Genomic DNA, 13,181 nt, shown 5'->3' with positions numbered 1-13,181 from the left:
AGGTATTTCCGCTCCTAAAGGAAACACTCTTTCTTGCTTGCCACAAAAAAGAAATTTCGGCACTCAGGTGAGAAGACGACGAGCTTGGTCGTTTTCTCACCTGAGAAGATGACCGGAGGCGGGTTCGGTTGTGGCGGTTCGGTTTCGATAATTCAGTGGTTTGAATGGGTTGATTTGCTTTGATTTTTTATTTTTGTTTTAATTAAATTTTAATAGTTGTAAGGGTGTTTTGGGTTTTTCAATTTTTTTTAGATATTTTACCACATGTCAGATACACGTGGCGCCGTCTTTTTTTTTTAGAATTGTAGCCGCCAAAAAAAGACGGCGCTTAGGGATATTTTCGTCCATAAGGACCGTGAATGAGCGCCGCCATAAAGGTTGGAGGGTTTAGGGAAGCTTTTGAAAGGTTGGGGGGTTTATGAAAGCTTAGAGCAAAGGTCGAGGACCGTCGGTGATTATTAGCCCCTAAAAGACAGTGTAAAAGTTGAGTTAATTAGACAATATACTACAATATATCATTTTAATCTCAAAGATACGGGCCTAGGTTTCACTTTTGACAAATACATTTTGACTTTTTTATATTAGATTTCTACCTTTTGCTTTCTCACAAATATTTCTTACTCCAGTAAATTCCTTTAAAGCATCAAAACCTATTTTCATTCAAGAAATCTAATTAACTTGCCGCCTCTTCTCTTATTCTCATCCCGGCGTTGCCTCTTTTCGTCTTCTTTTCCCGTCCTTTTCTCTGAACTTGTATCTCACTCACTCACGCCGTCGTCGTCTTCACTATTGCTGCTATTGAGATTTTCGATATTTCTTTACTGTCGCTGTCAAACGCCGTAGCCGCTCTCCGTCTCGTTTTTGCTTCTGCTCCATTCCACCGCTCTGCTGCTTCTGCTACGTTGCGTCGTTCGAAGATGCCGCTCCCTTTTTTCGCTAGTTGCAGCTGCTCTCTTTTATAACAGGCTTTGTTTTGTTCTTTGATGTGGCTGGATTCTTGAGTTTTGTTGGGTTTATTGTGGAGGTTGGTGGTGGATTGTCGTGGATGTATATATAGAATCAATGTTCAGTCCGCACTCTAGGTGTTTGAAGAAATGCTTATGAGAATTGTAATGTTTTTTTGGGTGTTGGTTAACTAATGGTTAATATTGGGTAAACTGTTGGATAACTTTGTAATAAATTTTATTTTGAATATATTATTAATAAAATCGTTAGTTAACTGGTTGTCATCGCCGGAGGTGGCAGACCTGTTGTGATGAAAAAAAAATTGTTGCTATTTAACCAATCGTTAGTTAACTGGTTTTTCTTTTGTGAACAAGTGATGTGGTGGTGGTTCGATTTTGGGTGTTGCGCTGCCTGCATTCTAAGTGTTTGAAGAAATGCTTATGAGAATTGTAATGTTTTTGGGTGTTGTATAACCAATGGTTAACATTAGATAAACCGTTGGGTAACTTGTAATAAATGTTATTTTAAATATATTATTAATAAAAACGTTAGTTAACTGTTGTTGAATTTTATTTTGTTGCTATTTAACCAATGGTGTACCTAAAGTACACCAATAACCTTGTTTTTAGTACACTGTCAGTTAACAGATGGTTAATCAATAATTTTAAATTTAAAAAGGACGATTTATGTTTTATTTGACAGTTGCTCTTGCGATGAGAAAGGCGGAGGGGTTTGTAATAGAATTTTCAACTAGTTTAATAGAAATGGAGGTTTGAATTTGTAATAGTTTTGTTTGTTGGTTAACCAACAGTGTTAGTATACCATTAGGTAATCAAAATCGTATTTCTGAGATAAAAAAAAATATTTTTAAGAATAATAAAAGTTATTTTTGTAAAAAAAAAATACAGCTTGTATTTGTCAAAAAAAAACTTTGAGATAGTATTGTTGAGAATATTTTATCTTTTTTTGGTATTTATCTAAAAACTCAAAAAGTTTGCTTCTGAGTCCTGACTCATGCCAAAACAAAGCCGTAAACAAAGCCGTCACAGCCCATCCTCGGATAATTGACTCTTAAGTTACCTAATTTATCAATTTATTACATTTTAATGAGCAGCTTACCGGAAAAATTTTTTGCCAAAATTTTCAGCTAGAACGAGTATTTTTATACCGATAATCTCTAGTTAAATAAAATTAAAGTTTAATAATCAAATTAAAAAAAATTACTAACCAAATTATAACGAATCAAAATTTAGTTACCGAAATACAAAAAATATACTACTAGTTTGGATACCCGGAGTCAATTACCCGCACCCATCTCTAGTGAAAAAGATCAGATTAGAGCCTCTACCATGTGGGAATTCAATGCCTATAAAACTGGATCATACCACCATTCTAAAATCTATCAATTTGTAGTCAAAATATAGAAAGTCATCTGTTTCAAGACAACCAAAAAGTCAGACGAAGAATGAGAAAAAAATTAAAAGCTTCGATTATCAATAATGATGAAACATAAATGCAACAAGGAGCATCACCGGAGACTTCAATATGAAACTTCACACGGTGTTCTTTCCAACAGCTAATTTACATATAACTACACGATTAATGATATTGGTTACAATATGAAAACAGAACACGTATATCCTTATATGAATATGTATCGATGAGACCTAAAGGTGTATCGTCAATCTCAAACCCAAACCAAGTGATTCAATCTAATCTTAGAATAGCTCCATCAGCTGTTGCGCCACATCTGCATTATACACCCAAAACATCATCAGTATATATAACTTATGAATATTTTGATGCGTTTGGTTAAAATAAATTCCTAATAATTCATTTATAAATGAAAATAGTTGTATTTAGTTTACTTCGAAATTCATGGAGTAGCTCTAATTTTTAAGTTTCGTAGAATTTGTCAATGTTACTATCAAATAAATTACAAGTTAGATGAATTATAGATATTGTAAGAGAGTCAATGTTTCATGTAATAGTACTTCCATGAATTTATTACTTCATTCCTTAGGAGTAGCTATTCTATTTCATGTGTATTCCACTCCACGAACCAAACATAGCCTAAATAAATTCAGCAATGTGGGATTGATTTGAAACAAAGCACTATGAGTATCGATTTAGAATATGCATAGCTACCTTGGATAATGGTCGGCGTTGCTTGAAACTCTTGCCAGATATTATGGTAGCAAGCCAGATCAAGATTTAGAAACCTGGCAGCAAGGTAAGCAGCACCAGCGGCAATATGATGAGGTTTAAATTGAAGCCACAGCGAGCTCCGAAGCCTACAACACAAAACAATAAACATTATTTATATCACGGTGCCAAAATCACAACTGTTCAGCAAATGAGAGATGCATAAACAGCCAAACCAGCCAGCTTGGTGAGAATAAGGCAAAACTCTCGTGCAACTTGACAATTATTCCACATCGATAATATATAAATCACATCAATCAGTATAAAGTGTTTATGAGATAAGCATACAAAAATTAAAACCAAACATTAGATATACAAAGCAAGAAAGGAGAGCAAGTCAAGTCATTTCATCTTACCAAACAAAAATGCAGCAACCAAGGAAGAATATTTTGCAAGAACCTGTGCAGGATGGCTGATAGAGTACCAAAACTATAGCAAACAAGTTATATACTGATTTACAAACATATATTACTCCCCAGCCCAACCAAGTCTGCTGCAGGGGCTTTTTAACTCCAGAAACATGCAAAGCTCTAGTAAGAAACATACAGAAGCTAGGTGTTGTTACAAACAACTTGACTTCTTAGCCCCATTATCTGCATCTTCTGCCCAAATTGATCTTGAAAGGCCAGTCTAAAAAGATGCATTAATGCTCATGAGGCATGCATGCCACCCAAGTTTTAGAATACCGCCATCCCAAATCCTCTAGCAGGCACAAGTTAAAGCTACAAATGACATCTATTTTCGGCTTAATTACTTTAAAAATCACGAATTTCAGCGTCTTGGCAAATTTAACACAAACTTTTAATTTTTGCAATGTCGGCCACCAACTTCCGAATTTTTCCAATTCGAAACACCCAACAATTTTTTGTAAAAATTTGCTGATGAGGACGCCTATATTCCGGTGTCCACATCTGCATTTCTTAAACGGAAAACTGCTCGATGTTTCGAAATGCAAATAAAAAAATTCACATTGCCAGAATTGAAAGTTCGTACTGAAACTGCAAAACACGCTAAAATTCGTGATTTTGAAAGCAATCAAGCCTTTAGTTTCAGAAGAACAAAAAGATGAAGTAAAAATGACAGATATTTTGTAGGTAGAAGATACATACATATATATATATATATATATATGTATAAAAACATAAACAGAAAAGCACACGCATAATATGCAGTTTTAAGACTGGTTGAATATGAAATTAGTTTAGTTATTTGTGTTATTTAAAAAAGAAATGACATTGAAATTGAAATATTTACATATTATAGGGAATTAAAATTACAAAGTTACAAAAAAAATTAAAAATGAAGGAAACCAGGAAAAAACAGGGCTGAGGCATACTGCTTCACAATGGCATTTGTAACATCTTAATAATATAGCCCCTCCACAGTTCCTTCAGATAATCAGTGAAAATCATTTTCAAATAAAAAAACAAGAGCTCACGTTTTGCTTTTTCACTTTTATTTGGGGCAAGTGGCATCCACTACAAGGCTCACTAGGTCTTAGGGATACAAAATGAGAGTACAATGAGTATCCCCCATTCCATAAACCCACAACATCATCCCCCTTGCCACTTCCAAAATTTAAACGAGACGGAAAAATTCCCAATATTCTAAACTTGAGACCTCCAAGTCCTTCAGCTGTAACCTCCAATTAGGATAAAGAATTAATAGCTATGATCATAGACACTGTAGCTTTGTTGAAATGGCAAACTAAAAAACCGAAGATGAAAAATTAAAACTTCCATATCCGTATAAAAGATGTATCAATACGAGACGGTCCAGACACAAGCTTTAAAGCTTTGTTCTTATTGAATAGAACCGCAGGCAGCATTTTTATGTGAGAGAAAAATCTAGCTAGACATCCTAGGCATTAGATTGCAAGCAATAAGCCAAAAGAATAGCTTCTCTAGGCAAACATTTCTTATTTACATGAATCAGGTCTGATTAGAGTGGGAGCCCTCAGGATGAAGACAAGAATCGCAACATTTTACTCAATATCATATATAATTATGCATCAAAGAATCTTCTAACAAAAAAATATATTACTAGGATATATGACATTCGAAATAGGCATCTGCATAGAGATTCGAAATTTATCAGAATGGACATAAAGAATATGACTTGAAAACTATTCCAAGCACGGTGCGTAGCTCAATTGAACATTTTTTAGATGAATCAAAGTGACTAACACCTCTAATTACTCCACTGATATATAAGCTTAGCAAATATTGTCACTTGCAAAGAAAAACAGCTCATTAATCCTTGTATTATGTAAACAATTAACCGAATTTAATTTTCTTCGTTTTTTTCTTATCTAATGGGCTCTCTAAAAAAGTCCAAAATATAAAAAATTTCCTAATAGTTTTCCTTGCCCCAATTTCTTGCACCTATAGAACAGTAACAAGCAACTTTTATCCCTCTTAGGCACCTTAACAGACCATTGGAGTGATAGCAACATGGTAGTTTCCCAGTATGAGGCCTTCACCACGATGCACGAATTGTTCAAAATAATCAGGCAGGCAATGCCAGATATACGCTGAACACAACTCCCAGAACTATTGTGATCAAGCCATTATAAAAAATTGACATCAATTCCCAACCCCAGTCTACAAAGCTAAAAACTGAACCATTTTTACTCGTAACATCACAAGCACCAGGCCCATTCCAAACAGATACACAAGTACCATTGCAAACCATAAAAAGTGATCTAGAATTGGTCATAATATGCAGCCACCCATAATGTTGACTTGCATATCAAATGGCTGTAATTGCTCGAGTTGTGGGACAATTTTTGAACTCTTTAATTTTTATTTTTATTTTTATTTTTTGGGGTAGGGGGGGGAGGATAGTCATATATGAAGTTGAAATAGAAAACAGCTGTGATTTTAAAAAAGGCTTTCTGAAGGAATAGAAGAAACCGCTACAGTAGGTAAAATATCAATGATGGTTCAAAACAATCTTTTGATGAAAGGCAGAAAGATACTATATGGTCTTTGACCCTTGCCAAGTTGACAGGGTTCAGTCCAATCAATGTGAAGAAACACCAAAGGAAAAAGTAACCAGGTCCAATAACTAGAAGTTTGTATAGGCAAAAAAGTTGGATGCAAAAACGGTTCTGAGGCTATCTTTATCGAAGATAACCAAAGTTTGATGGGGGATAAAATAATAATCATGGTCATTGATCCATAACATATCATCAGTTCAACTTCAGAAGTATAAAAAAAATTCCATGCAGAGCATTCAACACCCGCCAGCTAATATGCACGCTATTCTTGTGTAGACCCTGCAATTTTATGGCATGCCAAAACAATCAATATCCCATACTAGAATTACTACCGCATGGTAATTGCTCGAAAGAAGAAAATTGTTGACACTAGTATTACACATTATTGAACCAAATGAGAACACGACCGCCTAGTACATCCTCCGCCAAGGCCCAAGTATCACAAAACCTCAAAAAATGTTCAAATTGGCCAAGACTCAAACACTCACCCTCCTTAATCTACATGACGGATAATCAGAGCAGCAACACCACTCCCTAAAATTAAGACAGATTCTTTAAGTAAATTACTCTCAAGACAATATGCAAATTATAACTTACGATACAATAACTCACATGCTTCCTGAAGAAAGAAGCATGATCATATTCATGGATCCACAATATATGCTTGTTCACTGTGTTGTTAAATCTAACTGATTTGATATTGTAGAACCTGTAACAATGGAATATTCAATTAAAAATACGACAATGAAAATGATAACTCACCCTTCACTGATCAAGTTTAGTGCAAGGTTCACCAAGACATTCTGTGAAAATCCTGTTTTGTTAAGGACGGATGTAAGAGAAGCATATGGATGCTGCACATTGAGTTCGAAATTTAGAGTTGTCAGTATCATTTGCTCGGCCTCTATTACTCGCTCTCGGTACTGTTCAAACCAATCCTGTGGAAGACAATTTATGTCAAGTGAACATGCTAAGAACTCCAAAAATGCAATGTAACTTTGTTCGGTGCTGGGGAACTCCAAAATCTAAAACATGATAACGCATGATGCAGAAGTAAGAAATGTTTCTAACAAGTCTAAGGTCCCTGAAATTATGTTCAATCATTGAAAAAGTTCAAAAAAACACAAAACTATGTCTCCTCAGGGTCTCATTATGGAGAAAAAAAAATATGCTCATATTTTTTCTTGTTTTGATTTAAATCAGAAAGGTGAGAAATGAAGAGCCCAGTAGAATACTTACAACAGGGAGCAGGTACGATAAGAAAGTCATATCTTGCTTGTGAAAAATCTCAGAAGATACTCTCAATACATTGTTCAGAGGACGAGGTGTCTCCTCTGATTTTGAAGCCAGAAAAAGTGCAGCAGTAGCAATTAACTGTCACAAATGCAGATCGCAAATGATAAGAGAAACTGTTGCAAGCAGGAATATGCACCTTAAAAATCATAGCATGCATCTTCAAAGACCGAAACCCAGAAAATTAGGAGCAGCAAACAGTAAATTCAATACAGCTAAAAGACATTAAATAACATTAAGTGACAATAAATGCAAACATAGGACATGAGAAAGCCTACACCATCAACAATACAAAAGCACTACCCTTCCAATTTTATGAATATAAATCAATTAAAGAGAACAAGAAGAAAAAGTAGGGTGCTTTGAAAAAATGAGAAATATTAAAGGTTCTTTGAAGACCAGGGACAATAAGCCAAGGGTGATACTTCACTGGTCATATTCAAAGTACTCAACATAACAAGAGCTTTCAAAAAGTAATATTGATTGTAGACAAAAATTATGTTCCTGTTTGAGATAGATGTCCTAAGGATTTAAGGACATTTTTCTAGAATTTAATTTGGGAAAATGCTTAGACAATTTACCATGTTAAGATATACAAAAACAAGTAAAGGGCAAACAACTTTTCTGACAAAATGACATTCTCGTGAGAGCACCTAAATTATAAGTGATGCAAAAAAGAATATGAACACTCACAAATCTGTCGTGGCAGGCGTGTGATCTGCGAACAAAAAAACGGTGGCACAAAACCATGGCAGTGCCGACAGTGGTCTGCGGCCTGTAAAACACAATTAGTTTATCAAATTAATTTCCAGGAGACTAAACTAGCATTAAAGAAAATGCAGCTTCTAGTTAAGCTTAACACAGTAATTCAAGACAAAGCACTTACAAATCAAGCCGCATCCCGAGATTCTGAAGAAATGCACAATAAGAATACCGTAAATGTGTTTCACGTAGTGCATCTATACCATCTTTTCTTGATGGGGAGTGTCTCTCAATCTCATCCTTAGACATAAATACAGGATCATCATCTTCCAACTTGGAGCGATCACGTTTGCAACTGGTGGACGTAGACGTCTCGGCATTTGAACTTGTAAAAGGGACTGGATTGTTATAGGCTGCAGAAGCAGCATTTTCACACGAGACTGGTTGCAAAAAATGTCTCCCGGCATCTCCCCAAGCACCAGCACTAAGTTTTCTCCTTTTCATCGAATGAGCTTCTCTAGGAGGGTTAACATAATTGTTATTGTCGTTGAAATGGTCCCTTAATCTCCCCGGGAAGTCATGATTATAATTCCAATTATGCTTATAGTTATAGTTGTTATTACAATGGCTATTGTTGTTGTTCTTATGTGTAATGTTGCTCATATTCCGAGTCCTATGAGTATTAAAGCTGTGTCTACTAAACGAGGAACAATGATCATCATAGAGAGTGCCTCCTTGCGAATCATAATTCCGTGCAGCAAACGACATCATTCCTGCAAACAAATAGCCATAAACAAAACAATGTCAACAAAATTACTTCTATTACCTCCAAATTTCAAACACTTGAACTTCAATTGATATCCATATCCAAGCAAAAAAAATACTATAGCAATTAAGAAATCTGACATTAAATTGGCCAATAAGCAAGTGACAGATACAAAATTAAAAAAATGCAACAAATTTATATAAAGCTGAAATTTACTCATCAAGTTCCCACCCCTAATAATTAAACTAAGGATCAAAAAATTAATAAATACACATTAACATCACCTCAAACCTGCATGCTAACTCAGCAATTACAACAATTAATTTCCCATTACAAACTTAAATTAAATTAATCAAACTCAAAAAGTTAAACAATTTAACAAAACAAACCCAATTAAGGAAATTGAAACTGGAATTTAATTTAATCGTCGACAAATCGAAACAGGATGAATTAAAATTAAAAATCTAGAAATAACACAGTTATTAGAGATAAACATAAAATTAAAAATACCTGATTGGGATGAAATTCAGATCTAAGCTCCGTGATTGAGTTAAAGATAAAATTGTGTATGAATTGAAGGTGGAAATTTGATGGGTTTAATTTAAAGAAGAGAAGGCGTAAAAAGGGGTCAAATAAAATATAAAGGAAAAGAAAAAGATGGACAGAGACAAGAGCTAAAGAAGAAGAGAGGTATAATGAAAATAAAAATAAAAATAAAATTGAAATTTATTTTTGAACTACTTTTATCCAAAAAAATCGGTGCGTTTCTTTTGTTTAAAATTATAGGTGAGATCAATGTTTTAAAACCCGGACCGGCGACAGACCCGGTGAGGTCACTGGTTAAAGGTTCAACCGGTTCAACCGGTTGAACCGCTGGTTGAACCGTTTGAATAATAAATAAATGAATAGCTATGCATAGTAATATATTTAAAAAATAAATGGGCAAAAGAAATTTATTTTGGACTCTTAATGAATATGTGGGCTTTATAATCAATATCCAGGCCCTTCAAACTTCATGTACTTAAACAACTTACACTATTAGGGTTTTATATTCCTTTTGATAACTTTTTACAAAAGCATGGCGGCAGCAAATTTTTTGAAATACATCCTTTGGCAATCAATAATAGAAGATTGGAAGAATACATCAATCATGATCATCAATTCCCATTTTTCTGGTTGTGCCGCATCACCAATTTCTTGCATCATTATATCTTTGTCTTTTTATTTTTATAACTGGAAATTATTTTCCCACTGAACAGATAAAAACCGATTTTAAAGGTCCAACCGGTTTCCCGGTTTTCCGGGTTTCAACGGGTATTTCCGGTTCAAAGAGGTTGAACCGGAAATCCGGGTTTTAATGAAGAATCGGACCGGACTGGCCTCCGGTTTCCGGTTAAACCGGTTCAATCGGCCGGTCCGGTCCGGGTTTGAAATCATTGGGTGAGATTACTAAATTTCAGAGTTAAAATTGTTTTGGCTGTTTTAATACTATATTTTTTTCCATAAGGAATATCTTAACCAAATCCTATACTTGGATTGGATATTTTACTAAAAATTTAAAAATATTAAGAAATCTTGAAAAAAATTCTAAGTTATAATCCATTAGGGAAATTCTTACCTAGTCCCGGTCCATAAATTTTCCATGCACCTACCCAATGAGGTGTTAGAAAATCTAATACAATTTTTTCTCTTTTTTTTTATTATTTTATTTTTCCTCTCATTTCTTTAAAATCTCATTGGATAGGTCCATGAATTTTTTATGAACCGGATTTAGGTAAGAACTTCCCAATCCATTAAGAGGGTGTTTGGTTCAGCTTTTTGGAAGAGTTTTTAGCTTTTACTTTTCAAAAAACTCCACCAAAGTGTTTGGTGAGAATTTTTTTAGAGCTTTTCGGAGCTTTTTGAACCTCCAACAGCTGTTGTTTGAAAATTTCCATTTTGGAGCTTTTTACAAACAGCTGATAGCTGTTTGAGTATTTTTAATTATTTAGACGAAATTACCCCTATTATAATATATCATTTTTAATAAATAAAATTATTTAAATTATTTTTAAATACTCTAATTATTTATAAATTATTTTATTTATATTAAAACAACTATAATTTAATAATTTTTTAAAAAATTATTATAAATTTATCAAAAAAATATCTAAATAAATTTAAATTAAATATTGCTTTTTATAAAAAAAAAATTATTAATATTTTCATTAAATAATATATGATATAATATATTTATAATTTAATAAATAAAAATAAAAATTATGCTCTTTATGGTCATTTTATATATAAACAGCTACAACTAATTAAATCTTAACAAACACTTATAGTTTATCAGCTATCAGCTACCAGCCAACAGCTAACAACTATCAGCAACAGCTAACAGCCACCAGCTATAAGAAACATCCGAACCAAACAGGCACAGATTAGGGGATTTGGTTCGGTATTTCGGTGAAATTTTTAGATTTTGTTTCAAAAAAACTCAACTAAAGCGTTTGATGGGATTATTTTAAGAGATATTTGGAGTTTTTTCAACTTCCGATCGTTGATAGTTGTTTCAATTAATTATTTAGACAAAATTAGCTCTACTATAATATATTGTTTTTTTTAATATATAAAATTCTTTAAATTATTTTTAAATACACTAATCATTTATATAAAATTATTTTATTTATATTAAAACAACTATAATTTAATATTTTTTTCTAAATAAATCGTAAATTTATCAAAAAGTATATCTAAATAAATTTAAAATAAATATTGTTTTTTATAAAGAAAAAATTATTAATATTTTTATTAAATATTATATAATATAATATATTTATAATTTAATAAATAACAAAAATTATTCCCGACTATTTTATATATAAACAGTAACAGCTAATTAAAGCAGCAAACATGCATGTTTTATCAGCTACCAGCTAACAATTACAGCTGAATCAAACAAACCTTAAAATTACAAAGAAGAGAAAACATGTAACTAGAAGCATATATGTGATTTTTCAAAATCTGAACTACTAAATAAAAAAAACCACCACCTAAAATACGAGTAGTAAAAATAATTAAAAACAAGAAAAATCTAGATATGAATCTCGTAAAATTAACATAACCATAAACAAAATTCTGTTGGATCGGGTATTTCAATATTTTCTTTTTCTTATTTAACAAACGATTCGCTCGATTCGTTGAGACCTAGTATTTCTCGATCTTCATCTTCAGCGAGATTCTAAAAAATTAGATCTATAACCTCAATTTCTTAAATCTACAAGAACTTTAATATAAAGTTCAAACAAACACTATAAATTTCCGAAAAATTAAAAAAATCGAACCAAAAAAGATACAATAAACCAAATAAATTTTAATCAAGCATGATAAAAAAAGACTAAATAGAGAAAAACAATTGCTGAATACTTAATGAATAAAAAAAAATATTTACAATAAATGGTTATATAGGTGGATAAAAGATCATATTTTTCCACTTTAATGAATATGAAAAAAAAAATGAGAGTTTTTTTTTAAAGAGAATGGAGAGCACACAAAGATAAAATTGCTTTTAAAAAAAAAAATCTATTTAGATATATAGTGAAAGTTGATCAGCGAATATGACTACTCATACTTTTATTACGATGTCCATCTCCATGCCTGATGTTTTCAGTTGGAGTTCAGATGTACTAGATTTTATACGTTTGTCTTTATATACCGATATTTCTAATTAATATAATATACTTTTATTTCAAAAAGAAAATGAGTGATAATTTTATTTTGAAAATTTATTTTGAAATAAAATTAAAACGTAGAATATATTTATCTTTAAATAAAGTTAAAATGTGGAATATATATTCCTCCAATATAATTATGAGAAGCATGTTGGCTATTGAGAAAAAATATATATTAGCCTTTTTATTTTTATAATCACAATTAAGTCCTCGTATTTTTAAAATTGAACAATTAAACCTTTGTTGTTTTAAAATCGAATAAATAAACTCTTTTAACTTACTTTTGGACACTTACCCCCTCAAATTTTTGATAAATATTTTTGAACTTTTTTCCATATGATTATGAGAAACATGTCAATGAGTGTTTCTAACGGTGTTGGGTGAAAGGAGTTGTTTGTTCTATTTGAAAACAAAGAGGGCGACCCAAAAGTGAAAAGGCTGATTTATACTTTTGTGTAAAATACGAGGGTTTTTTGGTACCTTTTGACTATTTCTTAGGAGTATTTATCTAAATTTTCAAGTTAAATTTTGACCCGATCGTAAAGATGCCGGGTCG

General features: G+C 32.4%; 1 protein-coding gene across 4 annotated transcripts; it reads right to left on the bottom strand.

Moving 5' to 3' along the window:
- Positions 1-2,411: 2,411 nt before the first annotated feature.
- Positions 2,412-9,607, bottom strand: LOC126667043 (cyclin-T1-4-like). 4 transcript variants are annotated; one of them, XM_050359988.2, is made up of 7 exons: positions 9,423-9,604; positions 8,331-8,919; positions 8,138-8,219; positions 7,391-7,525; positions 6,914-7,089; positions 3,094-3,239; positions 2,412-2,695 (listed from the first exon to the last, which is right to left on the bottom strand). In XM_050359988.2, exons 2-7 carry the CDS (start codon positions 8,915-8,917, stop codon positions 2,664-2,666), a joined length of 1,158 nt encoding a protein of 385 aa, XP_050215945.1. In that variant the 5' UTR covers positions 8,918-8,919; positions 9,423-9,604; the 3' UTR covers positions 2,412-2,663. The 4 variants fall into 4 exon arrangements, 3 of the variants coding, with proteins under 3 accessions (XP_050215945.1, XP_050215946.1, XP_050215947.1); XM_050359989.2 differs by lacking the exons at positions 2,412-2,695; positions 3,094-3,239 and adding exons at positions 6,074-6,430; positions 6,640-6,685 and having other exon boundaries at positions 9,423-9,607; XR_007638057.2 differs by lacking the exons at positions 2,412-2,695; positions 3,094-3,239 and adding an exon at positions 6,074-6,685 and having other exon boundaries at positions 6,764-7,089; positions 9,423-9,605.
- Between the last annotated feature and the right edge of the window lie 3,574 nt (positions 9,608-13,181).

Source organism: Mercurialis annua, linkage group LG2 (genome assembly GCF_937616625.2).
Source record: "Mercurialis annua linkage group LG2, ddMerAnnu1.2, whole genome shotgun sequence".
Taxonomy (NCBI): Eukaryota; Viridiplantae; Streptophyta; class Magnoliopsida; order Malpighiales; family Euphorbiaceae; genus Mercurialis; species Mercurialis annua.
This window is presented reverse-complemented; position numbering and strand designations above follow the sequence as displayed.